This window comes from Psammomys obesus, unplaced genomic scaffold, assembly GCF_907164565.1.
Source record: "Psammomys obesus unplaced genomic scaffold, mPsaObe1.curated_primary_1811, whole genome shotgun sequence".
Taxonomy (NCBI): Eukaryota; Metazoa; Chordata; class Mammalia; order Rodentia; family Muridae; genus Psammomys; species Psammomys obesus.
In genome coordinates this window covers 1,612,147-1,638,186 of record NW_026596158.1, presented here as the reverse complement: position 1 = coordinate 1,638,186, position 26,040 = coordinate 1,612,147, and the positions used below count along the sequence as shown (strand labels likewise).

The 26,040-nt window shown below is 58.0% G+C and overlaps 4 protein-coding genes across 7 annotated transcripts in view; 2 read left to right on the top strand and 2 right to left on the bottom strand.

The window, feature by feature from the left end:
* The window catches only part of Ggn (gametogenetin), a 3,078-nt gene extending 2,429 nt beyond the window's left edge, over window positions 1–649 (bottom strand). Inside the window, exon 1 of the mRNA XM_055594689.1 lies at window positions 15–649. Coding sequence (XP_055450664.1) covers window positions 15–377 — 363 coding nt within the window. The 5' untranslated portion in view covers window positions 378–649. The remainder of the gene's footprint in view (window positions 1–14) is intronic.
* A 1,188-nt stretch (window positions 650–1,837) lies between these two features.
* On the top strand, window positions 1,838–10,293 carry Spred3 (sprouty related EVH1 domain containing 3). Of its 3 annotated transcripts, none has more exons than XM_055594778.1 (6): window positions 1,838–1,958; window positions 3,425–3,605; window positions 4,612–4,780; window positions 4,882–4,958; window positions 8,223–8,363; window positions 8,965–10,293. In XM_055594778.1, the coding sequence occupies exons 2-6, from the start codon at window positions 3,429–3,431 to the stop codon at window positions 9,628–9,630; spliced, it is 1,230 nt and encodes a 409-aa protein (XP_055450753.1). In that variant the 5' UTR covers window positions 1,838–1,958; window positions 3,425–3,428; the 3' UTR covers window positions 9,631–10,293. The 3 variants fall into 3 exon arrangements, with proteins under 3 accessions (XP_055450753.1, XP_055450752.1, XP_055450751.1); XM_055594777.1 differs by having other exon boundaries at window positions 1,895–1,958; window positions 3,425–3,512; XM_055594776.1 differs by having other exon boundaries at window positions 1,907–1,962.
* Window positions 10,294–14,808: 4,515 nt separating this feature from the next.
* Fam98c (family with sequence similarity 98 member C) lies at window positions 14,809–25,909 on the top strand. 2 transcript variants are annotated; one of them, XM_055594798.1, is made up of 8 exons: window positions 14,809–14,900; window positions 15,000–15,145; window positions 15,227–15,364; window positions 15,655–15,860; window positions 16,662–16,739; window positions 16,826–16,942; window positions 18,098–18,265; window positions 25,678–25,909. In XM_055594798.1, exons 1-8 carry the CDS (start codon window positions 14,860–14,862, stop codon window positions 25,720–25,722), a joined length of 939 nt encoding a protein of 312 aa, XP_055450773.1. In that variant the 5' UTR covers window positions 14,809–14,859; the 3' UTR covers window positions 25,723–25,909. The 2 variants fall into 2 exon arrangements, with proteins under 2 accessions (XP_055450773.1, XP_055450772.1); XM_055594797.1 differs by lacking the exon at window positions 25,678–25,909 and adding an exon at window positions 18,712–19,032.
* Window positions 19,730–26,040, bottom strand: part of Rasgrp4 (RAS guanyl releasing protein 4) — a 15,877-nt gene continuing 9,566 nt past the window's right edge. Inside the window, exons 10-17 of the mRNA XM_055594819.1 lie at window positions 24,369–24,449; window positions 24,189–24,293; window positions 23,907–24,025; window positions 23,672–23,816; window positions 21,688–21,724; window positions 21,483–21,596; window positions 21,266–21,378; window positions 19,730–20,079 (exon numbers count right to left, since the gene is read on the bottom strand). Coding sequence (XP_055450794.1) covers window positions 20,011–20,079; window positions 21,266–21,378; window positions 21,483–21,596; window positions 21,688–21,724; window positions 23,672–23,816; window positions 23,907–24,025; window positions 24,189–24,293; window positions 24,369–24,449 — 783 coding nt within the window. The 3' untranslated portion in view covers window positions 19,730–20,010. The remainder of the gene's footprint in view (window positions 20,080–21,265; window positions 21,379–21,482; window positions 21,597–21,687; window positions 21,725–23,671; window positions 23,817–23,906; window positions 24,026–24,188; window positions 24,294–24,368; window positions 24,450–26,040) is intronic.

Genomic DNA, 26,040 nt, shown 5'->3' with positions numbered 1-26,040 from the left:
GGGGGGGGCGTCGCCGGCGGCGGGGGCAGGTCCAAGGCCAGGGGCAGGGGCGAGGGCGAGGCCTGGGGCTCCGGAGGCAGCAGGAGTCCCGGGGGCCCCGAGCTGCCGGGGAACCAGACGCCCAGCCCTCGAGCCAGGCGCATGGCGGGGGAGGAGGGGGTCACCTCGGGCTCCACCAGAGGCGTCCTGCGGGGGTCGGAGGCTCGGTCTGAGGCCTGCTCTTTACGGGAGCCCCCGCCCGCAGACGGCTCCGACTGCACGTTCCCCATTCTCGAAGGAGGTCGGGGACTGTGGTCAAAAAAACTAGCGCCAGTCAGTCGGCGGGCTCTGCGGGGGCTCCACGGCTCGGGCTGCTCTCGGGCCGCCCCCGTCCGCATCGGTCTGCCCTGTCCTCCAAGATTCTCTCAGCTCGGGCCTCTCGCGTCTCCGGGTCCCCGATCCGTCATGGCCGCGCCCCCTTCCCCGTGGTCTCAAAGCCGCGGCGGACCTGGCTCTCGAACCCCGCTCCTCAGCGCGCTCGGGGGGCCAACCCTGACCCCTGGGCCCGTCAGGTTGGAAGCTCCAGACCACACTGGTGATGGTGATTGTGCCCGGGAGCCGGTGAGGAACTCAAGCTCGTCTCCCGACGCCGGTCTGACCGGTCCCGGAGGCCCGGGGCCCCGCCCCGCCCGCTGGTCCCGCCTCCGATTGTCAGAGAGTCGGGCCCCGCCCCACCCGGCCGGGCCCCCTGGGCCGCGGCCCCCCGGCCCCCGCCGTCCGCTCACCCACCGCCTCTCTCGGCCGCGCATCGGGCCCCCTCCCGCTCTCAGCCAACCCTCGGGCCGCCCCAACTCTTCCCGCTCGGCGTCGGGGACCGCGCTCGGCTCAGGCTCCACCCCTTCCCTCACGCCCCGCCCCGGCCCCTCCGCTCGGGGGACCCCACTCACCGACTCCTCCAGCCGACCAAAGCTCAGACCACGGCCCCGTGGGCCCAGGGCAGGGCGGGGAACGGCCGCAGCAGAAAATAACCGAAAAGAACGGGTGTGCGGGTGAAGGCAAGTGGGCGAGACGGCGAGGACGACCCCCGAGATCCTGGCCCCGCCCCCCTGCTCGAGGCCCCGCCCCCTGCGAGCCCGCCCGAGCGCGGCCCTTCGAACCTGGGTCGCCCGTGGAAAGACGGGGACGGCTTCCCAGGGGGCGGGCCCTCCTCCGTAAGCCCCGCCCCGCCGCGGCGCCCCCCCCCCCCCCCCCCCCCCCGCTCCGCCCCGCCCCGCCGCGGTGCCCCGCCCCTCCCCGCTCAGCCCCGCCCCCGGGAGCCGCCCACTGCGAACCCAGCTACGTAGCTCCTCCCTTCGGGCCTCCCCTCCGTCCTGACCCTCAGGAAATTAATCCCCGAGCTGCGCCCGGCCGAGCGCGGGCAGCACCCCTCTTCCCGACACCCCGTCTTCGCTCGCGCGTCTCGGGCGGGCCTTGGGTGACGCACCCTCCCCGCTCCTTCAGCCCCCAGACCTCCTCCTTACTCGGGCTCCAGGCCCCTCCCCTCCTCGAACCCTGCCAGGCGTCCTGCCCCTCCCGTTCAGAGCCGCGGACCACCTCGTCTCTAGAACCCTAAGGCCGGGGGCCCTGGCTCTGGCCCCCCTCACACCCTCGGGGACCAGCCGTTCGGAGAGAGTGGGGAAGTGGGGGGCTCCCTTCTGGGTCCCGCGGAAATGGGGGCCGCACGGGGTGTTCTTTGCAGCCCGAGCCGGGCTCTAGGACCCAGCGGGCGTGCACGCCCGCCTCGCTCCTACCCCTCCCCCAAGCCGCCCCCTCCCCCCCCACGTCTTCCAGGTTCCCCCTCCCTCCCCCCGCGCCCCGGCTCCCGGTGCCCGTCTCCAGCGCCGCCGGAGCCAGCGAGGGAGCGGGAGCCAACAGGAGGAGGCGGAGGAGGAGGAGGAGGCCGCGTCGCCGCCGCTCGGAGCCCGGCCGGAACCTCCCAGGCAGGTGCCCGGAGCGGCGAGGGGGCGGGGGGCTGATGGGACCGCCTGCCCGGGCGAGGGGGCGGCAGGGATACGGCTGCCCCCCCTGCCCGCCCCGGGCCCCGCGGACACCGCCTGGGAGAACAGGAGGGTGGGGGCCCCGGCTACGCGGCAGCCGTTCGGGGTGCCCGTCTCCGTTTGGGGGTCCTGGACTCCTTCCGAGGATGCCCCATTCACAAAATTCCTTCGCGGACCCTCGCCATTGAGGAACTCTGAGGGCTACTCTCCCCGGGAAAAGAGAGGTGTGGGGAACACAGGACACCCCGAGATCGCAGTGTCCCATCTCGGCTAGGCCTTTGGGGGGGGACCCCTGCCCTCTTTCCCTGCTTCACCTGTTGTTGGGGGAGGCGGGCGGACAAAGGAAGCGGTGTCACGTGACCGCTCATTCACAAAATCCCATCCCATTGAGAAAAGGGGGCTGGGGGCGCTGTGGCCGCCCCTTCCCCTCCTGAACGGCTGGGGAAACCCGGCAGCCTGCAGGTGGGGGAGGGGGCTAGAACTCGCTGCCTGGGTCCCTAAGGCTGGGGACTCCAGGGTCCCTGAGCCTGGGGACCGTGGGGCTGGCTGCTGACCCTGATTGCTGGGCGGAGGGTTCCAGCCCTTAAGCTGGGGGCGGGGTAAACTGTTTCTGAAGGATTGGGGCGGGGGTGAGGGGATGGATCATTATCTCCCCCCTCTCGGCTCTCTTCCTTGGCTTCCCTCAACTGAGACCGAAGGGAGCAGCCTGGTTTTTTGTGAATGAAATGCTCCTTGGATCCTTTCGGTTGCCGATTGGGTTGCTGGCTTCTCTGCCTCCATCTCCTTCTCGGCCTCTCTTTCTGGCCATTTCTGGTTCTCTCTTTGCTCCCTGCCCATCTCCCGGTTGCTGGGTGACTCAGTGAGCTTCGCATCCGGTCTCATTCATAAATCCGGGAAGGGGTGGGGGGGAAGAGCCAGGGTTTCTCACCCAGTTAGTGGCCTGGGCGACTGGGGTGCGGAGGCAGGGTTGGGGGCATTGGCGTGGAGTTGATGGGTCCAGAGAAAATACATATGCGCAGGAAGCCAGCTGTGAGGGGGGACAATGGGTGGGGCTATGGGTTTGTGATGGGAGGGAAGGAGACTGGGGTTGAGGGGCTGAGCAGCAGGGGGAGGGGAAGTGGCAGTCCCAGGCTCCGGGGGTGGGGGTGGGAAGAGATGCTGAAAAGGTGGGTATAGGGAGAGAAGGTGGGTGCGGACAAGGTAGGTGGTCACGGTGTCACCAAGAAGAAAGAAGCCATGATAGAAGAAAGTGGGCAAGGGCTTGGGGGTGCTGGTGGCCTGAGGGGGAGCTAAATCAGGAGGTAAGAGATAAAAGAGGAGGGCCGGGTTTGGGGGGAACACGAAAACCAGGGGCGAGATGGAGATGTGAGTTCACGGCCTGTGTTGTTCCTGCCCTCTGCCTCTTCCAGGTACATGGTGCGGGTCCGAGCCGTGGTGATGGCCCGAGATGACTCCAGTGGGGGCTGGCTGCCTGTGGGGGGCGGGGGCCTCAGCCAGGTGAGCGTATGTCGGGTCCGAGGGGCCAGGCCCGAGGGGGGGGCCCGCCAGGGGCACTACGTCATCCACGGGGAGCGGCTTCGGGACCAGAAAGTGAGCCACCCTGGGGTGTGGGAGTGGGATGAGCCCTGGGGAAGGAGGGATGGGGCCGGGGAGGGAGGGGCAAGGAGACGTCACTTTGTCCCTCTGCCACTGGGACTCAGAGTGGGCCCTGGTTTGTGATTTAAGAGCTGGGGCTTGGGGGCGGTGTGGGGTGTCAGGAAGCTTGTGTCCACTGCTTCTCTGGCTGTTCTAGCACAGCTACTTCGGTAGTAGCCTTTCTGTCCTGTTCCTGCTCCTCCTCCACCCCTGGCCTGTTCCACAGCGACCCAACTCCCACCATGTCCCTTCTGTGTCAGAACCAGCCTTGTTCACAGACGCTCACCAGGAGGCCCTCCACCAACTGGCCCTTGCCTGCCCTAAGTATCTGGAGCCATTCGTGGGGTGCGCTTAGAAGTGTCGATTATGGTGGACAGTCCTGTGCCGCGGGTTGCTTTTCCCAGCACTGTGGCAGGGGGATTGCGAAGTCCCAGGCCAGCCCAGGCTGGGGAAGAGCTGCCCCTCAGAGCAGGCCGTCAGGAACAGGGTAGAGGAAGCGCTGATGTCAGGACAGGACAGGGACCGACCGCCAGGGGTGGGTCAGCATCCACTGTGTGGACCGTGACTGTCTCTGGGTGTGTTCTCGGGGGATTTTTGAGGTATCCAAAGGGAATTAGCTGTAACAGTTTTGATATGTTCGGTAAAGTGTGAATACCCTTTTCTTCAGTCAAAAGAGGCATTTGGTGGGTTATGAGAAAAGGTGGTTTCTGTTTTGTTTTGTCTTAAGATTTGAGGTTCCTACTGGGACATCAGAGGGAGAAATTAGAAATTAGTGTAGACATCAAAGGCTTGGAGGAATACTGCAGAATCCGAGAAGCAACTGCTGCAACCAGGGTGCGGTGGGGTCTAGGCACACCTGGAGGTGGGAGCGAAGGCCTAGGGCTGGGGTGTGCACAGAGGCTGGGCTTGAAAGGCACAGGGGTGGCCAGGTCGTCTGACCTAGCCCCTACCCGCCCCTCAGACCACCCTGGAGTGTCCCCTGAGGCCAGGTTTGGTTTACAACAAAGTGAACCCTATCTTCCACCACTGGAGTCTGGGTGACTGCAAGTTCGGCCTGACGTTTCAAAGTCCTGCCGAGGCTGACGAGTTCCAGAAGAGCCTGCTGGCTGCGCTGGCTGCACTGAGCCGAGGTGAGCAGGGCAGGCACAGACCCTCGGCCTGGGGACAGACCTGGGGGACAGACGAGAAGCTGGGGTCTGGGGACTCACTTCTGCCTCTCTCCCTGCCCTAGGCTCGCTCACTCCCTCCTCTTCCTCTTCCTCCTCCTCCCCTTCCCAGGACACTGCAGAGACACCCTGCCCTCTGACGGTGAGTCTTGGGGGTCCCTCTCCCACGGGAAGGCAGGGGGTTGGTTCTCGTCTACACATATTTCGGAATATTTATTTGCTGTGTAGCTTGGCAAAAGGCCACATGCTAGGGGCACCACCAAATCAGGCCCAAACCGATGATGCCAATTCAGCCGTGGTTATTCTAGTTCTTCTGTCCTTTCACATATATTTATGAGTTTATTTTGAGATAGGGCCTAATGTACCCCAGGCCAGCCTCGAGCTCCGTATGTATCTGAGGATGACCTTGGATCCGGCCGTCTGGTGCTGAGTTTACTGGTGTGTGATGGGTGGCTCGCTTGCTCACTCTCTCTCTCTCCTTTTCTTTGGAGCGGGGGCAGGGCACAGGTTCTGCCTCTGGCCTAGGCTGTTCTGCAGCTCTGGATGCTTTCTGGGGTAGGATTTTAATGGTGCACCCCACACCCTGCTTAGTTTTGTTGTTCTGTTGTGATTCTTAGATTTGTTCAAGGGTTCTTACAAAGCACCTGGACCAGACGCTGTTTTGGGCACCAAGGGTAATATTACTTAGCAAAACAAACTTCTTTTTTTTTTTCTTGGTGCTCTACAGTGTGAAACAGAGAAAAAGAAACAAACGTTAAAATAAACACACGGACAAACAAATTGACAATTCCTTTTGTTTGTTGCTTTTTTTTTTGTTTTGTCGAGACAGGGTTTCTCTGTGTGGCCCTGGCTGTCCTGGAACTCACTCTGTAGACCAGGCTAGCCTCGAACTCAGAGATCCTCCTCCCTCCTCTGCTCCCGAGTGCTGGGATTAAAGGCATGTGCCACCAGCCTTCTCTGACTTGATAATTCTGTGTTCTGGTTACTGTCCAAGCTGCAGGCTTACAAACTTGGAGTCATCATTTGACTCTGTCGATTTTTTCACAGGGTCTTACTCCATGGCCCAGCTCATGTGACCCAGGGACAGATGGTGTGGGGTCTTATGTGCCCACTACACCTTTATCTTTTCCTTTATCTTGAGTGAGGGCACCGTACAGTGTTCTGAGTGAGGGGAGGGTGTGATCTCATCCCCGGCTCTGTCAGCGAAACTGATGATAGTGAGGAGAAGAGTGACAGGGAGATACTGATGGTTCCACTAGGCGCTGGAGTTAGCCTGGACCTCAGTGAGGGTCCTTCCGTGTCGGTCTCCCCAGGATGGGGTCACAGGTCCACCACATGCCAGACTGCCTCTTGTTTCTCCTGCTTCTCGGAGAATCGGTCACAATATTGGTTCTGCCTTCTTTAATTTTTTCTGTAATGTGTATGAGTGCTTTGCCTGTGTGTATGCCTGTGACCCGCTTGCCTGCCTGGTGCCCAGGGAGGCCTCACAAGGATGCTGGAGCACCCTGGGATGCTGTAACCCTGGGTTACGGCTTGTCGTGAGCTATCTGGGTGCTAGGACTCTAACCAGGATCCTCTGAAAGAGCGGCCAGTGCCTCTAACTGCTGAGCCATCTCTCAGCCCTCTTCCTTCCTCCCTCCCTGCCATTCTTTCTCAGTTTTGGGGCTTAAACTCTAGTGAAGTGCTCTACCACTGGGTCCAGCCCCAGCCCAGGTTCTTCTTTCTAAAGGACCAGAATCTGCTTCCTGCATAGGCGTGTCCAACCTTCCCTCCCAACTGAAAAATCTCCACAGCTTCTCCTCGTCGCTCTCTCCTGACCCCCTAGGATAACCCCCCAACACTAGGTGAGCGGGCGGAGGATCACTAAGGGTCTCTTATCAATGGCTGAGTCCGATCACACCCTTTGCCCACTCAGAACCTTCCCGTGGCTTCTCTGCTCTCGGTGGTACCTAAGGTCCACCGGGGCCGAGGCTGGCCTGCCCCTCACCGTGTTCTTGTCATACCAGACTCCTTGCTCTCATTGACAGGGTGGTTGCATCCCTGCCCTGGGGCCCTTCTGCCTAGAACAGTTCTTCAGATCTGATGCATTGTCTTTTCCTTTTGAGGTCTTTTTGGTGGCTTCACTGAGCAACCGATGTAAAATTGCAATTTTGGGCTGGGGGCGGGGGCTTGCTTAGTAGATCCCTGGCCTAGAGTGCACAGAGCCCTGGCTTTGGTTCCACAGCTAGCATTAGTGGTCCTAGCACTAGGGAGGTGCAGGAAGGAGGGGAGAGATTCAAGGTCATCCTTGGACTATGTTACAAGTTTGAGGCCATCTTGGAATATAAAAAACTTTCTCTGGCTGGATACGGTGACACACGAAGCACTTGGGAGGCAGAGGCAGTCAGATCTCTGGGTCTGAAGCCAACCTGGCCTACAGCCAGGGCCACATAGCTAAAAAAAAAAAAAAAAAAAAAAAACCACCAAAAAAAAACCAAAGTAAACCTTTGCTTCCCCCCCCCCCCCCCTTACAATCTCCAATGTCCCTCATCTGGTTCTAATCTCCACCTTCCAAGACAGTTTTGTTATCTGTTAATTTCTTATTCTTTCTCCATGCTGGTGTGTGAGCTAGCATGTCAGGCCACGGATCTTTCACTAGTTCCTTGCTTCATTCACCTCCAGTCCCTAAAACAGCACCTGGTTCAGTAAGCGGGTTGAATACATTGGTGAAATGATCATGAATGAGGCACGGAATATCCAGGTGCATTTTGGGAGTCGTTGAGAACACTGGGAGCAACAGAAGTAGTTCCTCAGGTAGAAGAGACTCTCAAGGTCACGAGGGTGGACGTGGCCCTCCAGCCAGCCACGCACAGTTCCTGTGTATGGGGCTCTTCTTCAGAGCTGGAAACCTCAACAGTGGCTTTCGTGTCTGGCGTGCTGTGGTGCTCAGGGAATGTAAAGCAAAGCAAAGGCTGTGAACAGAGGAGGTGGGAGCCAGGTCCGGGCTACAGAAACGGGAGCAGAGGGCCCGAGAAATGGGGCTTCGGCTAGCGGCCTGGCGTGGGTGAAGAAAGATGTCCACGTGGTGAAAATATCCTTTCGAGCTGTAGTGAAAATGAGGCAGGGATGTACTGGCTGGCCGAGGGAGTGGGATGTGGGGAAGGGAGAGGAAGGTGTGATGGTCGGTAGCTTGGTGACCTGAGCTGTTAGGAGTCTAGTGGAGATAATGCCGGAACCCACACATGTCCTTATGAGTAGGTACTGTGAGGACTCCCATTTTAAGCTCTGAGGGGAGCTCACACCTCCAGTCAGTGGCTGAGCAAGAGTCTGGGCCCAGGCCTCCTAGCTGCACAGCCCTTGCCCTCCATGGAAGGGAGGTCTGTATGTGAGGGCGTCCCTGGACTGAGGCCTCGCCAATCTCCCCCAGTCCCACGTGGACAGCGACTCCTCCAGTCACAGCCGCCAGGAGACGCCTCCCACAGCCGCGCCAGCGCCCATCGTCACAGTGGAGTCCGCGGCTGCCTTCCCGCCGGCCACGCCCCCCCAACGTCGGCGCTCCTCTGCTCAGGTGAGCCCTCGGTGGTGGGCCGGGGTAGAACCGGAGGCTCCCTAAAGCGGAGCGCAGCGGGAGCCCGGCTAATGAGAAGAAAGGCCGACTGACCCGAAGGCGGTCCTGGAATAGAGGCCTGGGCTGGAGCGCCGGCCTAGCACACGGAAAGGTGCTGGGTTCAATCCCCACTGCTGGGGCAGAAAGAAAGGCGCCTCGGTTGGTGGGAACGGCTCAGGGGCTTGGGGGATGGTGGGGACAGGCTTTCCAATGGGTTAGAAGATGCTGGAACTCTGGAAGGACCCTTTAAGATTGTTTACTTTATCCTGAGCTGCGAGACTGGGGTTTGAGTGTGACCAAACTGGGAGGTCAAAAGTCACAGGGTCTTTCAGGTGTGTGCTGGCTGCCGACGTGCCTCTGTCACTGCGGGCTGAGACGCTTGGAGGAGGACTAGGCCTCAAGCCTAAACCTCAAATCCAAGAGTTTGAGGGCAGCGACACAGTCCGCGTTGACGGATGCCTGTGACTGCATCCTGAGACCTTGGGTCGGACCTGGGTGGCCTGTGGAGACTGAGGGAGAGCTGCAAATGTCCCTAACCCGACCTCGCCCCTTGAATCTGCAGAGCTACCCTCCGCTCCTACCGTTCACTGGGATTCCCGAAGCCTCGGAGTCTCTGGCTGGAGCGGGGAGCCAGGGCTGGGGCGGCCGCGGCTACGAGGACTACCGTCGATCGGGACCGCCGCCACCTCTCGCCCTGTCGACCTGCGTCGTGCGCTTCGCCAAGACTGGTGCACTACGGGGTGCGGCCCTGGGTCCCCCAGTGTCACTCCCTGCCCCTCTGGCCGAGGCAGCACCCCCAGCACCTCCCGCCCGTCCACCCCCGGGCCCGGGCCCCACCCCTGCTCCGGCCAAGGCCTCCCCAGAGGCTGAGGAGGCTGCGCGCTGCGTGCACTGCCGAGCGCTCTTCCGCCGCAGAGCAGATGGGCGTGGCGGTCGCTGCGCGGAGGCCCCGGACCCAGGTCGCCTGCTAGTGCGCAGGCTCAGCTGCCTGTGGTGCGCCGAGAGCTTGCTGTACCACTGCCTGTCGGACGCCGAGGGCGACTTCTCGGACCCCTGCGCCTGTGAGCCAGGCCACCCACGCCCTGCGGCGCGCTGGGCTGCCCTGGCCGCGCTGTCCCTGGCGGTTCCCTGTCTCTGCTGCTACGCGCCCCTGCGCGCCTGTCACTGGGTCGCAGCGCGCTGTGGCTGTGCGGGCTGCGGGGGTCGCCACGAGGAGGCCGCTCGGTGAGGATCTTTGGGCTGGTTTGGAAATCCGAAGACCCAGAATGGAAGGTCCAGGACCCTGAACTTCATAGGAACCTAAAACTCAAACTTAGGTACATCTGAAACTTGGAGCTTGGATGGATTTGAGAGATCCCAGATCTGGTACCTGGACCCTAAACCTAGGACTGAGATCCCAGACCCAGCTTCATCAGGATGTCTGTCAGGTGGACCCCGGAGTCCTGAATTCCGGATTCTTCCTCCCGCTTCCCAGACTGGGCAGGCTCATAACATCTCCAAACATTGCATCTCAGAGGGCCCAGGAGCTCACATCCCTGAGACCCAGGGATCTTGGACCCCGACTCTGTCTAAATCCCCAGCCCAGCCCAGACCTCGGGTCATACTTGACATTGTAAACACTCATATTATGGCCCCCAGATTAGTCAGAAGTTGCTAGACCTGACCCCATAGCAAATGACTTAGACCTTACGACTAGAGGAGCCAGGATCACCCTGCATTTTCACCTGAGACCTGATAGTCCCACATCTAGATGTTTTTATAGCCCCGGGACCCAGAGACAGCAGGATGGCCTGACATCACCAGACACTGGCCTGAAGGCTCTCCACTCCTGTGCAGGTGACCCACAGATTCCCTAGCACCCCAGATTTAAAACGCACTAAGTCCTTAGATACTCTCAAATATGAGGTGTCTTCTGACCGAAATGACCTGGGAGGCCCTTTTCAGAGCTCAGCAAGGTCTAGCTATCAGACACCAAAATGCTTAGGGGGCCAGGAACCAAACCCCTGCCCCTCAAGCTGGCAGTTCTTGGGAACCTGGGTCTCATGGACGGACTGGGGTCCTGGTACCCTCAGATGTACGGCTGAAGGCCGCCAATGCTTTGGGCCCAAGGCACTGGTTTCTAGTGCTTAGCCTTCCGTTTTCCCTTAGGCCTGAGTTTTGGGACCCCGAATGTTCTGGAAACATTGGCTTCCTTCTGCCTGCATTTTCCAGTCTCCTCCAAGCTGGGTGAGAGCCTGGATCGGAGAAGATGTGGTGGTCATGGTAACCCAGGCCTCTCATCCCTTGACTCTTCCAGCTCTAGAGTGACTCCAAGATGCTTTAAGAGCACTGGGTCTAAGACTTGGATACCATTGACTCCCAGGTGTGGGGTTCAAGCCCCCACAATCTTGGGATTGTTCTTGGCCGGAGACCTTCATGCCAGAGACATTCAGCAACAAGATGCCCCAGGGCCTTAGCACCTCTAGGCTCCAGTTTTTCTAGAATTCAAAGTTCTTCTAGTCTGAAGAGGCCCCCAGATACCTCACAACCTGATCCTCCGAGTCCTGCCATCCAGGGACCCACAAAGCTAGAATGTCCCAGCAGTACCCCGATTCCCCTTTCTCTTTAGAGGAGGTGGGCGCTTGCAACATTGTGAATTCAGATTCCTGGAATCTGGGCCCTCCCCAAGACAATTTCCCCCTCCCACCTCTAGGGCCTGGTGGTGCCACAGAAGATTGTACACACCGAGCAGAGGCAGGCAGCTGCAAGGGCCACGCGCGGCCATCAGAGGAAGGCCTGCCCTTGCCTACTTTGCACAACAGTACTTTCGGGGGGGGAAAGCCGCCATCCCCTCCAACCACGCAGATGTCTTTCCCGTGCTGTAACCCCGAATTCATTCAGGTCCCTCTGAGTTGGGAGTCACTCTGGAAAGCACAGCACTCTTTCGTTCCCTATGCTTTTCTTCTGGAGCAGAGGGGTGCCACAGCCGCTTTTCACTAACTAGAGTGGGGTGTCCTTTGTACCCAGGACCTGGCGTCCTGATTAGGGGAACCAAGGTTTCAGAGCCATACAGTCTTGATGGCTTATGGGCTTAGGACCTACACATGGCTCTAGGTACCTGGACAGACACTTAACCATTCCTCGTTACCCAGACTGGGACTCAAGGGGTTTAAGATTTGTGTCACTTCCTTTAAATTATTAACTATTTATTGTATCCGGAACCTGTGATTCAGCTCTCGCAACCAGACCCTGGGGATGGGTGAGAGAAAATGGGGAGGAGGGGCTGTCCCTCCCACACCCCCACCTTGTCCAGCTCTCATCACTGTCAGACCCACCAGAACTGAGGGTAGAGGGACTCTGGGGGCTGGGGCAGCCTGGGTCCCCATCCCCTCTCTGTGCCTCGGTCTCCCCCTTCCGTGGTGAGCGGGGGAAGCTCCATTCTTAACCTACCTCGTTATGGGAAGGGGAGGGATGGGGGACTAGAGTGCTGTATGGTGCTGTGAGATCTTTGGATTAAGCAGTGGGGGCTGGGGAAGGTTCCCCGGTCCCCATTTTCCAGTACCTTCTCTCCCAGGTCCCCCAGCCCCGCTCCCTGCTGATACCCACCTCTGATCCATGATTCCCTTTCATTGCCCCCATTATCTGGGGTGCATGGAGGGCTGAACCCTGGGAGCCAGGAAGACCTCAGACCCTGGAGCCCCCAGGTCAATTTTCCAGCTGCTTGCCCCTCTGGATGCTTGCCCCTCAGACTTTTGGGGGGAAGGCATGCCAACAGTTATCTTCCTGATCTTGATTCCAAGCCAGTCTGTGACCTCAGTATTGTTAGTGTCAGTGCAGGCTGAAGTGAAGGGAGGATGGGGCATGGACCCAGCCTTGTCGACGGGGGAGGGGTGGCTTGAGGTCTGCTCCAAGAAATGTCTGTGACCGTGTCTCAGCCTGGTCTTTATTTGTGTTGCTGCGCCCGGTCCCTCTGTTTGCCAGGAGTGCTGGCCCCTGCTTTTCTTTCCCTGTACACCCTTCATGCCCAAGATGACCAACTAGCTGGGATTTATATGTCCAGCCACTCGATGCTAAACATCTAATGTGTCACTGGTGGTGACGAAGATTTAAATAAAACCCTGCAGAAGGCGAGAGGGTTCTGTGGGTGTGTGCAGGGGTCAGCCGGTTACTAAGGCAGGGATGCATCTGGTTGGTTGGGAGTGAATTTAAGCGAAGGGGAATCCTGGGAGAGGATAGAAAGGTGGCAAGGCATGCTGGGCTTTGCGTGACTTTGTCTGCAGTCTGTTAACCTGAGTGAGCGAGATGGAGCGAGCCACAGGAAGGATGATCTGGATTTTCAGAGGCTGTCTGTGATTGGGTGGGGGAGGGGACAGGCTGACAAGGTTCCTGGGATCCTCCCTGTGGTGGTGCAGGTGTGATAGGGAAGGGTGAGGATAACGGATGTTTTGAAAGAGCCCAGGGGTTTAAAAGGAAAGATCTGTATTTTATGAGTGTTTGCTTATATGTGCGCCATCTGGCTACCTACTATCAGAGGCCCTGGAGCCGGAGTTGCAGCTGTGAGCCACTATGTGGTTGCTGGGACTTGAACCCAGGTCCTCTGCAAGAGCCCTAGCTGAGCCATCTCTAGCCAGCATCCATAGATTTATATATGGAGTTTGGTAGAAAGCTGGGAATTCGGCACAGTGGTAGGACACATGCTTAGCATGGGCACGCCAAAGGGAGTCAAGTTTGTTAGCCTATATATGTATGTTTTAAGATTTATTATTTATATGTATACAGTATTCTGCCTGCAGCTACACTTGCATGCCAGAAGAGGGCACCAGACTTCCCTATGATGGTTGTGAGCCGCCTTGCAGCTGTTGGCAATTGAACTCAGGACCTCTGGAAGAACAGCCCGTGCTCTGAACCTCTTTTAATTGTGTGCACGTGAGCTGGAGGTGCAGGTGGCCGTGAGCTACCCACACGGGGATTTGTGGCAGTCTTCCTGTAGGAACACATCTCTAAACCACCAGACTTGGCTTCGAAACAGCTTTATTCCTACTTGGTATTTACGTGTATGTGAGCTTGCAGGGGTGCCCGAAGATGCCAAAAGAGCATGGTAGGTCCTCGGTGCTCACGAGTCCCTGAGGTCAGTGCTGGGAACTAACCTGTGAGAGAGCAGCTGTTGTTCTTAACTGTTGGGCCTTCTCTCTAGTTCCCCTACTTGTTAGGCTATTTATGTGTTGGGTTTTTTTGAGGCAGGGTTTCTCTGAGTAGCCAATCTGTAGACGTGGTTGGCCTGGGACTCGGGGATCTCTTGCCTCTGCCTCCCGAGTGCTCCATTACCACCCGCCTTTACTTGGTATTGTTAACTGGGTGTATCAAGCCTTTTAAGCACCTCAACAGACGGAGCAGTTAAGGCTCCCGGATGTCTTTGAGAGCGAGTGCTTGAAAGGCTGGGTGTGGCACAAAGCTGCAGTCCCCGGCCTAGGGAGGCAGAGGTCTTCAGCTGGCCAGCCTGGAACACATAGGGAGACCCCGTTTTATACAGTGTATTAATGGCTGGGGTGGTGGCTCGGTGGTTAGGGGCACTCGATGCTCATGCAGAAGGCCTGAACCATTTGTAACTCCAGTTCCAGGGCGCTGCAGGCCTTCTGACTTCCATGGGCACACACGAGAGAGAGAGAGAGAGAGAGAGAGAGAGAGAGGAAACAATGACGCACATAAAATAAATTTAAAGGTATATATGATTGTCCTCGGACCCTAGTTTACACAGAGGGAGACCCAGTTGGTAGGGACATGAGCTGGTAAATGAAGTCCACCGCAGTCCTGTCTGCCTGCCTCTCCCCTCGGAAGCAGTTTTCTCAGTGGCGTCTGCCCTCTCTTTCAAAGGCCTAGGGAGGCAGAGAGGATGGCTGGCACAGGAGCCCGCTGCGATGAGGCAGGAGGGCTTAGCCGTGGTGGACGAGTGGACGCGAAGGTGTGCTGACGTCATTCTCACGCTGCGGTGGAAGAGGAAACAAGGTGCGTGGACTCTCGGGCTGGGGTGCGTTCAGAGCAAAGGTCAGCCGGGCGTTGCCACAAGCCTGTCAACCAGCAAACGGAAGGAGGAAGCAGGACCAAGAGGCCGGCCTGAGCTACGTATTACATACAGAGCGCGGCCCTGCCTCAAAAACAACGAAAAGAGAAATTTAAGTGTGTGAAAGCAGAGTGGGAAAGTAAAAACAAGTTGCTTTTTGCGTTTATGTCCCCAGCAGTAGGGACAGTCAGTCCTCCCGCGACCCGGGGGATGCTAACCCCAAGCTGTAAAATTTCCAACCCTGGACCGGTTACCTAGGGGAGCGCGTGGCGGGCTCCCCAGCCAATCGGAGCGCCCAAGCTCCTTCGCACGAGAATGTGATTGGGTGGAGGCTGGGGGGGGCGGGAGGAGGAGTCCTCGGGGCGGAGCCTGTCCCGGGCGGAAGGGGGCGCGCACCCGGGATCCCCAGGCGACGCTGCCATGGAGGGGGCCACGGTGGCCAGCGACCTGCGGACTCTGGGGTGAGGGCCTCGGCGGTGCGGCTGGGGGCACGGGGCGGGGCGCGCTCGCCTGGGGACGCGGACGCGGAGGGGCTGGCCCTGACGCGCGCCCCGCCGCAGGTACGGTGCCCTCCCGGAGGCGGCGTCTCGGGGCCCCGCGTGTGCGGACTTCAGGGAGCTGTGCGCGCGGCTGGCGGCCGAGCTGACGGCCCTGAGGGCTCTGGAGCGGCGAGAGGAGGGCGCCGCAGTGCTGGGCGCTGGCCACGGTGCGTGGGGATCCGGGTGGACGGCGGGGGTGGGGGGGTCCGCGGGACCCGCCGCGCCCTGATGGCCGCCTCCTCCCGCAGGCCCGCCGGACGCGGAGGAGGAGTTCCTGCGGCAGTTGGCCGGCCTGCTGCGGGCGTTGCACTGCCCGGATCGCGCGCTCTGCGGCGGAGACTGCGCCACGGTCCTGCGGGAGCCCGGCGGTGGCCTGCGCCTGCTGCGTGAGCCGGGGAGGCCCGGGGAGGGGGCGGGGGCGGGGGCGGGGCCTCCGAGCTGAGCCCGGGCCCCGGGGGCGCGGCCAAAGCTCTGACGCGCGTTTGAAGGCGGTAGGTAGGTGGGGTCAGACTAGGGCCGAGCTGGAATTCCGACCGAGGGGTCTCTGGAAGCTTTAGTGGGTTGAATTGGACGCTTGGGCGCCGGTGGGCGGCTCGGAAGTGGGCTCGAGGAGAGAGGCTTGCTCTGGGGCAGGGGCCAGGGTGCTCGCTGGACAGGACTCTGTCCGTGTTTTTAGGGTTTCTTTGCTCGGAGCTCCAGGCTGCTCGCCTCTTGCATCTGCGGCTCCAGTCGGATCCTAGCCCTGTGCCATCCTTTGGAGAAGGCGAAAAGGAGGGAGACGGCATGGTTCAGGAACTGATGCTAACCCTTCAAGCCCTGGGACTCCCTAGACCCCTGCGTGGAACCCTGGCTAGCCAGCTACTTCGGGAGTTTCATGACAAGGTAGAGAGGCAGGGTCCCCTCTTGAGCTACCTTACTTGCGGAGAGGTTCCTGTCTTCAAAACCAGCTCTAGAAAGGACGACCCGACGACAGGGGTGGTTTACAGCTCTGGTCACAACAGCTTGGGGAGGAAAGGGTTTGTTTTCGTTTGCAAGTTGCAGCCCATCGCTGAGGGAAACCATGGCAGGAACTCAAGCCAAGACCATGGAGAAACTTTAGTAGCACACTCCTGTTTTTTGTTTTTGTGTTTTGAGTTTTCGAGACAGGGTTTACTCAGGGTTTCTCTGAGTAGCCTTGGCTCTCCTGGACTTGCTGGGGTTAAAGGTGTGTGTCACCACCACCCGGTTCAAACACTGTATACAAGTGCTCTAGCTGCGTACACACCTCACACCAGAAGAGGGCACCAGATCTCATTATAGATGGTTGTGAGCCCCATGTGGGTGCTGGGAACTGAACTCCGCAGCCATTAACCCCTGCACCGTCTGTCCAGCCTGCGCTACCTTTTATATAGAAACTTTTTGGAAGGATGGGCCCAGGCCCATCTGCCCAGAGATGGCACTGCCCACAGAGGCCTAGGCACTCCTACATGGAATAGCAATTAAGAAAACATCTCAGCAGGCCTGCCTACAGGTCAGTCTGACAGAGAGTCCCTTTCCCCAGGCAGGTCTAGATCTGTGACAGGCTGACAAAGCCCGTTAACACTGTTGTTGCTTGAGGCCCAGGTCCGTGTGGCGGAGGGTGACTGGAGCCCCGGGGAAGGTCCACCCTGTGCCTCATTAGCGTTTGGTGATCTCTCTCCCCAGATCTCTGAGCTGCTGCCCTCCCTACCCCCAGAGTCCATGCAGCCCCTCCTTAACTCCCCACTGGATACGTCACGATGGGTAAGAGCGTGGTGTGTAGACGGCCGTGAGCAGTGTCCCCCAGAGACGGGACCCTTGGCCTGACTGACCAAGTCCTTTCCTTCCAGGAAGCCCTGGAGTCACTGTCCCAAAGCCTGACAGAGCAGTACTGCTGCCGCCGCTGCCTCCTCCTGAGGCGTCTTGACCTCACGACAGCTGCTTTCCACTGGGGCGACCGGGCAGAGGTGTGGGGACCTCAGCAGGAATAAGCAGGCCCACTGGGGAAGCACGGCTGTAGGGCAGTGGGTCAAGGGCGGGGATACGCCTTTGGGGATTCCAAGGCCCAGGCCACTTTAGATTAAAGGGGTGTGTGTGTGTGTGTGTGTGTGTGTGTGTGTGTGTCTGTGTGTGTTTGTCACACACCTTTAATCGCAGCACTCTGGAGGCAGGGGCAGGTGGATCATTGAGTTCGAGGCCAGCCTGGTCTACAAAGGGAGTCCAGGACAGCCCTGGCTACAGAGATATCCTGTCTCAAGAAAAAAAAAAAATCTCTCTCTGTTTGCCTCTGCCTCTGCCTCCCTGAATGCTGGGACTAAAGGCATGCACCGCCGCGCCCAGCTAAGATTTCATTATTTCATTTTCAGTTTTGACTATCTGTGTACGCACATCATGGGTACACAGTATCCACAGAGGCCAGAAAGGGACGTCAGAGCCCCAGGAACTGGAGGCTAGGACGGCTGTGAGCCGCCTTGTGGGTCCCGGCACTGGACAGTAGGTTCTCTGGAGGAGCAGTGAGCTCCCTAAACTGTCGAGCCGTCTCTCCATCCACACGTGACTCTTCCAAGGTTCACGACTTCTAGACAACCAGGGCTTTGAAAGCATCCCGGAACGCCCAGCTCCCAGGCGGGCGTATCCACAGAACTACTGCCCGTGTCACTAAACGGGCAGTCAGACTAACTGGATTTAGGTTGCCAAGACAAAATGCCAGAAACTGGGTAATTATAAGGAAAAAAAAAAATGAGTTCACTTTGGCCTCTGGTTTTGGAGACTGAAACACGCAAGCGTGGGCAGTTAGATCTGGCATGTCCCATCCTCTGCCGACGGTGGTTGACCTTGACTGTCACCCAGCGTCCATCTCTTACGAGGACAACCATTTCTTTCAAGATTTAACTTAGTAAGATTGTACTTGCCATGTAGCTGCGGTTGACCTCGAATCCCTGATCCTTCAGCCTCCACTTCCCCAGTGCGGAGACTCCAGTTCTGGGCCACCACGCCCAGCTTTCTACCACAGCACATCGCTTTGGAGAAAACTCCCTCCAAAGCATAGAGAGACAAGCGTGGGGCAAGCAGGGACACGCCCTCGGGCGCCTTCTCCACGTGTGCCCTTCTCCCCTCTCCAGGCCCAAGGGGAGGCCATGAAGGCAGTGCTGCTCCCGATCCGAACACTCCTGACCCCGCAATCCGGTGTCTCTGTCGCACACGTCCTGGCTGCCCGGGCCGACCTTTCCCGTCTGGTCCCGGCTACCAGCGTGGCTGCCCGCCGAGGGACCGCTTGTGCAGTCAACAAGGTGGGCGACGGGGAGGCTGGGCTCCCTTGGCCTTCAGGTGGGCCTTTCGGGGTTCCCCTGGCCCGGGGTTCTCCTTGCTTCCTGGCCTCTGGCCTCAAGCTATCCACTCTACATGGCAGAAGGGAATTTTCTATCTTTTTTTGTTTTTGTTTTTTTGGAGACAGGGTTTCTCTGTGTAGCTTTTGCTGTCCTGAAACTCCCTCTGTAGACCAGGCATCTAACTCAGAGACCCTCCTACCTTTGCCTCCTGAGTGCCGTGGTTAAAGGTGTGTACCATCACCTGGCTTTTATTTTCTTTGAGAGAGGGTCTCCTGTAGCCCAGGCTAGCCTCCCATTCACTATGCAGCCAAGAGGCTGGCCCGAACCCTCAATCTTCCTTCACTTCCCAAATGCTGGGATGATGGGGTGCCCCCCCCCACTGAAACTCGGGTCTAATCAATTCTCAGGTGCTTATGGGAGATGTGCCAGACCGAGGGGGGCGCCCCGGTGAGCTGGAGCCACCCATGCCTACCTGGAGGAGCCGAAGGGAAGATGGAGGGAGGGGGAGGGGCGGTCAGCAGCACGGGGGCCGCAGGAAGAAGAAGTAAAGGGTCCTTGAGGTCCGCTGCAGTGTCTGTCCGGAGCTGGTGCTGTTGCTCACCCTTGGGGAGTCACGGTGAGGGTTCCCCTCGGCAAGCCCCGCCTTCCCGAGGTGCCCCCCCCCACACCCACCACCCCACGCTGTGAGCCACGCTGTCTGAAAATAAATTTAATTCTTTTGATGGCTACAGGAGCTGTTTCTGGAGGGACCAATTTGGGGAGTGTGGGTTTGTGGAGGGGCCGGGGGTTTCTGGCCCCAGGAGTGGACGGGCCTTTTGCTTTTCCTGTGGTGTGGGGAAAGACATCACAGCGTCTGAGGCGTTAGAAAAACACTTCGCAGGTGCTCTCTGGTACCAACCCCGTGGGAGGCATCTGGGACACTGTGGGATAACACATACAAACATCTCTCCTTCCTGGCGAGGAGAGACAGACATTTAACAAGATAAAGGGTGAGCGTCCGCTTTGTTAGGGGACCAAAATACCACAGGGAAAAATAAAGCGGGGAGGGAAGGTGGGACCACGATTGCGTGACATCTCCAAGGCCAGGCTCAGACAAGGGGGTGTCGCTTGAGCCAAGTTCTAGAGCAGGTGAGCCACATCTGGCAAAGAACATTTCCAATAGAGGGGACGGCTAGTCACAGGCCCTGAGGTAGGAATATTTGGGGGCATGTTCTGTTCTAGGAACATAGAGGCCACACTGGGAGAGGACGAATGAGGAAAGACGTGGAAAGGGACCTTGTAACCACAGGACTGGGTTTTACCTTGAGCAAGCCACGGGAGGCCACACTGCCCACGCCAGACTCCTCCCTGCCACTGGTTAGAACTCTGTCCATCCCCACAACCTCCCAACCCAGGCCAGCAGTCCCGTGTGGTTCACTGGTTCAGTCAGTTTTAGAACAGGTATGAATCTTGCCTCCCACACCGTGGCCTTGAGGCTTAACCTTACTAAGCTTTATCGCCTTATCTGGGAAGTGGGTAGTTGGGGGGGATGACACAACTGGAGCCCAAATACATCCAACACAGAGCCGCAGACGCTGAGGAGAGGAGAAGGAATATGAGGGACAGTCAGGGCAAAAGAGCTTTTGCTAGGGGAAAGAAGATGGGTGCTTGTCAGAGGCAAGTGTTGGTATAGAGGAGGCAATCCTTAGGGGAGTGAGGGAAAGGAGTCAAGATGCTGTTCCGTCACTGGGCTTCGAGGGAGCTTTGGACAGTGAAACTGGTCCTGGGAAGAGCACCTGGAAGGAAGAAGAATACACAATGAGGAGCACTTCGTTTACCTAGCGGACGGTTCACAACCAGGGCCGATGTCTCACTCAGACTGTGGCTAAGTTAATAAACCAACTCCCACGTGAAGTCTCTGCCTTTCAGGAGTGGAAACTGTGCCAATAATATTTATTGTAGCTCTTGACATATCTGGCCTTATCTTTTAGTGGGTGCTGCCTACCCTGACCCCCGAGAGTATGTCAAGGACACCGGGGTAGGTGAGTGCCCTTGGCCTTATTCTCACTTTACCTTTTTTTGTCTAGAGACAGGGTCTCTCACGGTGTCTGTCTGATTGGGATCCTCACCACACAGGCTGGCCTTGAGGTTGTGGGTACTCTAGCCTCTTCAGTGCTAGGGTTGTAAGCTTGGGCCACTATTCCTAGCTTTATAATTTTTTTTCCCCTAAATCTTTTTTTCTGTGCTGTCCCCTGAGTATATTGAGACTGCTGTTATTTCGTGTCCACTGGACATGGTAGCACATGTCTATAGTCTCAGCACACTGAAAGTGAAGGCAAGAGGGCTGTGAGTTTGAGGCCAGCCTGGGTTACAAAGTGGCTAGCTAGGTTTTGCCAATGTAACACAAAATAGTTCCTCCGGAAAAGGGAACCTCAATTGAATTGCTTCCATCAGATTGACCTGTGGGCACCTCTGTAAGGCATTTTCTTGATTAATGATTAGTGTAGGAGGGCTTGCCCCCAGGCAAACGGTCTTGGACTGTGTCAGAAAGGAAGCTGAGGAAGCCATGGAGAGCGAGCGAGCAAGCAAGCAAGCAAGCAAGCATTCCTCCATGTTCTTCACTTCTGTTCCTGCCTCTGGGTTCCTGTCTGACTTCCTGTCCTGGCTTCCTGCAAAAATGGCCAATGATGTGGAAATGCAAATCAAACAAACCCTTCCTTCCCTAAGTTGATTTTGGTCAGTGTTTTACCACAGCAACAGAGAGTAAACCAAGACACACAGTGAGGCACCGTCTCACAAAACCGACCAGCCAAAAGAAACAAAAAACAAACAAAAACCGAACCCTTAAAAAAATTAGTGCATGTCTATATACCCTCCCGTCCAGGCGAGGATTTCTCCACGGTTTTACTTGTCTGTGATTTCTGGATCTGCTTTCCCAGACAAATGGCCTGCCTCTCCGGGATCCAGCTAGGGACTCCTTACCATCTCAGGATCCCAGGAAGAGTTCGAGGACTCTGTCTGGGTCCAAGCATGGCAGAGGCGGTGACCAGACTCGGGATCCAGGGCTAGTGTGTAGGAGAGATTTTCCTCAGAACCTGTTTGTGGTGTGACGGGTGGAAGAGATGTGGCTATGACTGGAAGGACTTCAGGATGTTAGGAACGACCCCCCCTCCTCCCACTGCTGTGCTCTGGATCTCACCACAGCGGGCAGGAGGCGCTCCTGGGGGACCCATGTCCCCCTTGGTCTCTGGCCTCTTCTTACACTCCGCTCTCACTTGATCCCTGCAGTGTCGGTGACAACACAGCCCACAGTCTGAGGTGGGGGGGGGGGGACTATTAAAATAGCGCCTCATCCGTGCGGCCTGCAGGTGGAGAAGCCCTCCCCCGAGGGGCGGCTCACTTACCCCGACATCGGTAGCCTTGCTTGGTGACACCCCAGAGCTGGGGAAAGGAAGGAGACTTGGTTAGCTGGACGGGCGGGCGGAGCGTGGGAGGGGGCGGTGGGAGCCGACAGGGTTGGAAATGTCTTAAAAGGTCTGAGAATCAACCAAAACCACAGGAACCTGGAGCTAACTCAAACGTAGGGAGCCATCGGGATGTTAGAAACGGGCAGGGGCTGTTTGTGTAGCTCCCGGTGTCTCCAGGCCCTGGGACCGCCTGGCTCCTGGGCAGCGTCAAGTGCAGGCCTAGCAGTAAAGATAGGTGAGTTCTGCGGATTTGTCTGGATTTGATGGTTGTGATGTTCCCACGATCAAGAATCTGAGGTGTGATCACACCTGCCTGTAACCGCAGGGGCTGAGGCAAGACTGGGCTACACAGTTTAATAGTGAGTGCGCGTGGTTATACTGAAGACGGAACCCAGGGCCTTGTTCACGGCAGTGAGCACTCCTTGGTCCTGTGCTATGTCTTCTGCCCAACCCCCCCCCCCAAAAAAAAAAAAAAAAAGAATTTGAAGCCAGCCTGAGCTTCATGGGATGATCCTGTCCCGAAAGGCCTAAATTTGAGGAAAACAAAAGATGTCTTTAGTTTGGAGACAAAAGTGGGCTTTGGAGGTTCAGGGTGTCACTACCAGAGACTGGCTTTTTTTTTTTTTTTTTAATGTAGCCTTGGCTGACCTGGAGCTCCGTAGGTCGGCCAGGCTGGCCTCAAACCCACAGAGCTCCACCTGCCTCTGCCTCTTAGATGCTGCCATTACAGGCGTTCGCCAGACCCAGCTAGAGACTGATGTTTAAATTCGCTTTTAAATTCGCTGTTCTCTGAAAAATAATGAGTAGCCTCTTTCCATTGTCTTTATTACTACTTGGCGCGTGGACCCAGTGTACACCCGTGTTTGCTGTCTGTGCGCCTATCTATGCCACAGTGCATGCTGACGTCAGATAACGACCTCCCGCAATCAGTTCTTCCCTTCCACCTTCATGCGCAACCTCGGGATGGAACAGGGGTTTCTGGGCTGAGCAGCAACTGCACCTGCTGAGCTGTCTTGCTGGCCTGTTTGTCTGTTTTTCTTGAGACAGGGTTTTCTGTGGCTGTCCTGGACTCGCTCTGTAGACCAGGTTGGCCTCGAACTTACAGAGATCTGCCTGCCTCTGCCTGCTGAGTGCTGAAGGCGTGTGCGGCCGCCACCACCAGGCCTGTTTTTCTGAGACAGGGTCTCTCTCAGTTTGCAGTTGCTCTAGAGCTCCCTGTATAGCTCAGGCTGGCTTCAAATTCGTGGGAATCCTCCTGCCCCAGTCCCGTGAATGCTGGAATTACAGGCACGGGCCACTAGGCCCAGGTATTGTGACTGTGTGTTCTGTTTTGGGTGTATGCGTGTGTACGGCTTATCTGCGTGTGCAACCGTACTTGAAGGTATGCTCAGAGGCAAGAGAGGGCACTGGAGCTCCTGGCCGCCCAATACGGCTGCTGGGAAGCAAACCCAGCCCCTTGGCAAGCACAGCCAGTGATGTGACGTGTTAAGCCATCTCCCTAGCCCTGCGAGTGCCCCTTCCGTTATCTGTCTATTGATTTATTTAGGCTTTCCAAGGCCGGGATTCTCTGGCTGTCCTGGAACTCGCTCTGTAGACCAGGCTGGCTCTGAACTCAGAGATCAGCCTGCCTCTGCCTCCAGAGTGCTGGGATTAAAGACAAGTGTCATCGTCATGTCCAGCTGTTTTGTTTTGTATTCACAGCTTGGCCAGATCTGGGCAGAGACGACCTGGTGTCATGTTTGTTGAGTACCCGGGATGTAGGAGTGCCAGTGTTCGGGGCTGCTGTGAACCGAGGCTGGGGCGTTTCTGGAAGTCCCCCCACCTCCCCACCCCCCACCCCAAGTTAGGCTGTGAGGAGCTGAGACAGTCCAGGGGCGGGACGGGGCGGGGCCCAAGGGTGCTAACAGGGCCGGGCGCTCACGAAGCCACTGCAGCTGTGGCAGAAGGTGGGCTTGCGGAAGGTGACCTCGTGGAAGGCGTGCAGGAAGCCCAGGCCCAGCTTGGAGCAGATGGCGCTGGCGCGGAGCAGGTACTCCATCAGCTCCTCCCTGCTGAAGGAGCCGCTCCTACAGGGCAAAGGCCGCACCTCAGCCACCCCGGCCTCTCACGCCCCGGCATCCTCGCTCCGGGAAGACCCAGGAGTCAGGAGCCCTTACCCGTGGCGGGGAGGTGGATGCAGCCCGTGGCAGGCGAAGGGGAAGTTGCCTGACAGTCGCTCGAAGTCCTCCAGGGAGATGGTGCCGCGGCCTTCTGGGTCGTAGTGCTTGAACACAGACTTTGGGGCAGGGGCAATCGGGGAGCAGAGTGAGGCCAGGGCACCCGGGCCCGGCCCCATGGGCGTGGCTCCCTCCCCACTGCCGGCGGGCACCCCTCCACCAGGCCGCGGGCCCCCTCCACCAGGCCGCGGACACCCCTCCACCAGGCCGCGGGCCCCTCACCGCCACCAGCTGTTTCACGTGCCGACCCAGGGTCGCGCTGTCTGGCTTTGGCGTCACACCGTGGGCCCACTCCACCACCAGCGGTGCTTTGTAGGGAGAGGGTGGCTAGAGGTCACAGAGGGACACGGTCGGTCAAAGCACAGACTAGAGCCGGGGCCGGGGTCAGAGGTCGGGGCTCACCAGACTCTTGGGACAGCGAGGTTCCCGGGCATAAGACAGCTCGTAGATCTCGTCTTCGGTGTAGAACAGATCCAGGGAGAGCTGGGGAGGGGGTGAGGGCAGTGAGGTTCCCTTCTCAGATCCTGCCCCACCCTCCTCTCAACTCTCTCGGACCTGTCCTGTCACACCCCTCCCCCGCCACACTGTTTTCTCTACAAGCCAAAGGCACCTTGTTCCCAAGTTCTGTGTGTATGTATGTGTCTGTGTGCATGTCTGCCGGGCATGACCGGGTGCCCACGGAGGCCGGGAGAGGCCCTGGATGCCCTGCAGCTGGCCGTCCGGGCAACTGTGCGCTACCCGAGAGCATGCGGAGCAGAAATGAGAGTCTCAGAAGCAGCAAGAGCGTCTCTCAGCAACCCCCACCCACTTTTCACCACCTAGTCCAGGCCGGCCTGGACTTCCCACCTTCCTCTCAGGCTCCCGAATGCTGAGAATTTAACAAAGAGCCCCACAGTTTTCATTTTGCACAGGGTTGGGGTCGGGATGTGCCGGCAATTGTGCGTGGTCTTGCCTCAGGGTCTGTGAGGTCAACTTTCCAGTCTCACTGGACACAACCTTCAGGGTCTCACGGTCCGAGCTTCCCACGGAGTGAGCATGGTGAAGGCGCTCAGGTCGTAGGGTCATGAAGCTGAACTGACCTGGGTTCCTTTGCATACTTCTGTGGGTCAAACCCAGGGTCTGGAACATGCTCCACTACCCTCTGGGCACTGTGAGCATGCCTGAATCACAGTGTGTGGTAGGCAGACGGAGGAGGAATGTCCCGAGGTTTGGGCTAGCCTAGTCTGTATGGTTCTAGGCCAGCAACGGCTATATGGCAAGGCCAAGTCCCAAGAAAACAAAACAAAAAGCACTCCATCACTGAATTATAGCCTCAGCTCTTGCTTGTGTGTACGTGTGTGTGTGTGTGTGTGTGTGTGTCTGTGTGTGTCTGTGTACAGGCAGGTGGGTTCACCTACCTCTACCACTGAACATCATTCCCGCCCCTTCCTGCTGCAGGGATACAAAAGCCCAAAGCACTCCAGGAGCATGGGGTAGGGCCTTGAGTGAGCAAAATCTGCTCATCCTGTTCCACACTCTGCCTCTCTGTTCTCTTTGGGACATAGGTAGCCCTGGCTAGCCCTGACTTTGCAACAGTTGTCTCATCTCCTCCTTTTGAGCGCCGGGGTTATTAAAGGTATGAGCGCCGATAGCATACTGGTTGCTTGCATTACTGATTGAATCTTCTGAGCTACACTCTGAAGTGGGCCCTGTGATTGTCCTTGTTTTGCAGGCAGATGAAACGGAGGGATGTGATCTGCCTACGTCACACAGCTAGCTGGACTCCGAGAAGCCGTGGCCTTGTGAGTTCCAAAGCTGGGCTTCCTGCTACACACCTGTGATCACTGCACGTGGAAGGCCGAAGCAAGAGGACCGATGCCTGGCTCACTTACAGGGTTCCAGACTGGCCTTCCACAGAGTACCTACAGTGTGAGAACTGACCTTAAAATAAATACTAAAGGAAAGGAAGACACTTGGACTGGGCATGGAGCACAGTGGTAGAGCCCCTGCCTGGAATCCCCCAGTGAGGGGCTGGGGTGTGGCTCAGTGGTAGAGCCCCTGCCTAGACTCCTCCAGTGAAGGGCTGGAGGTGTGG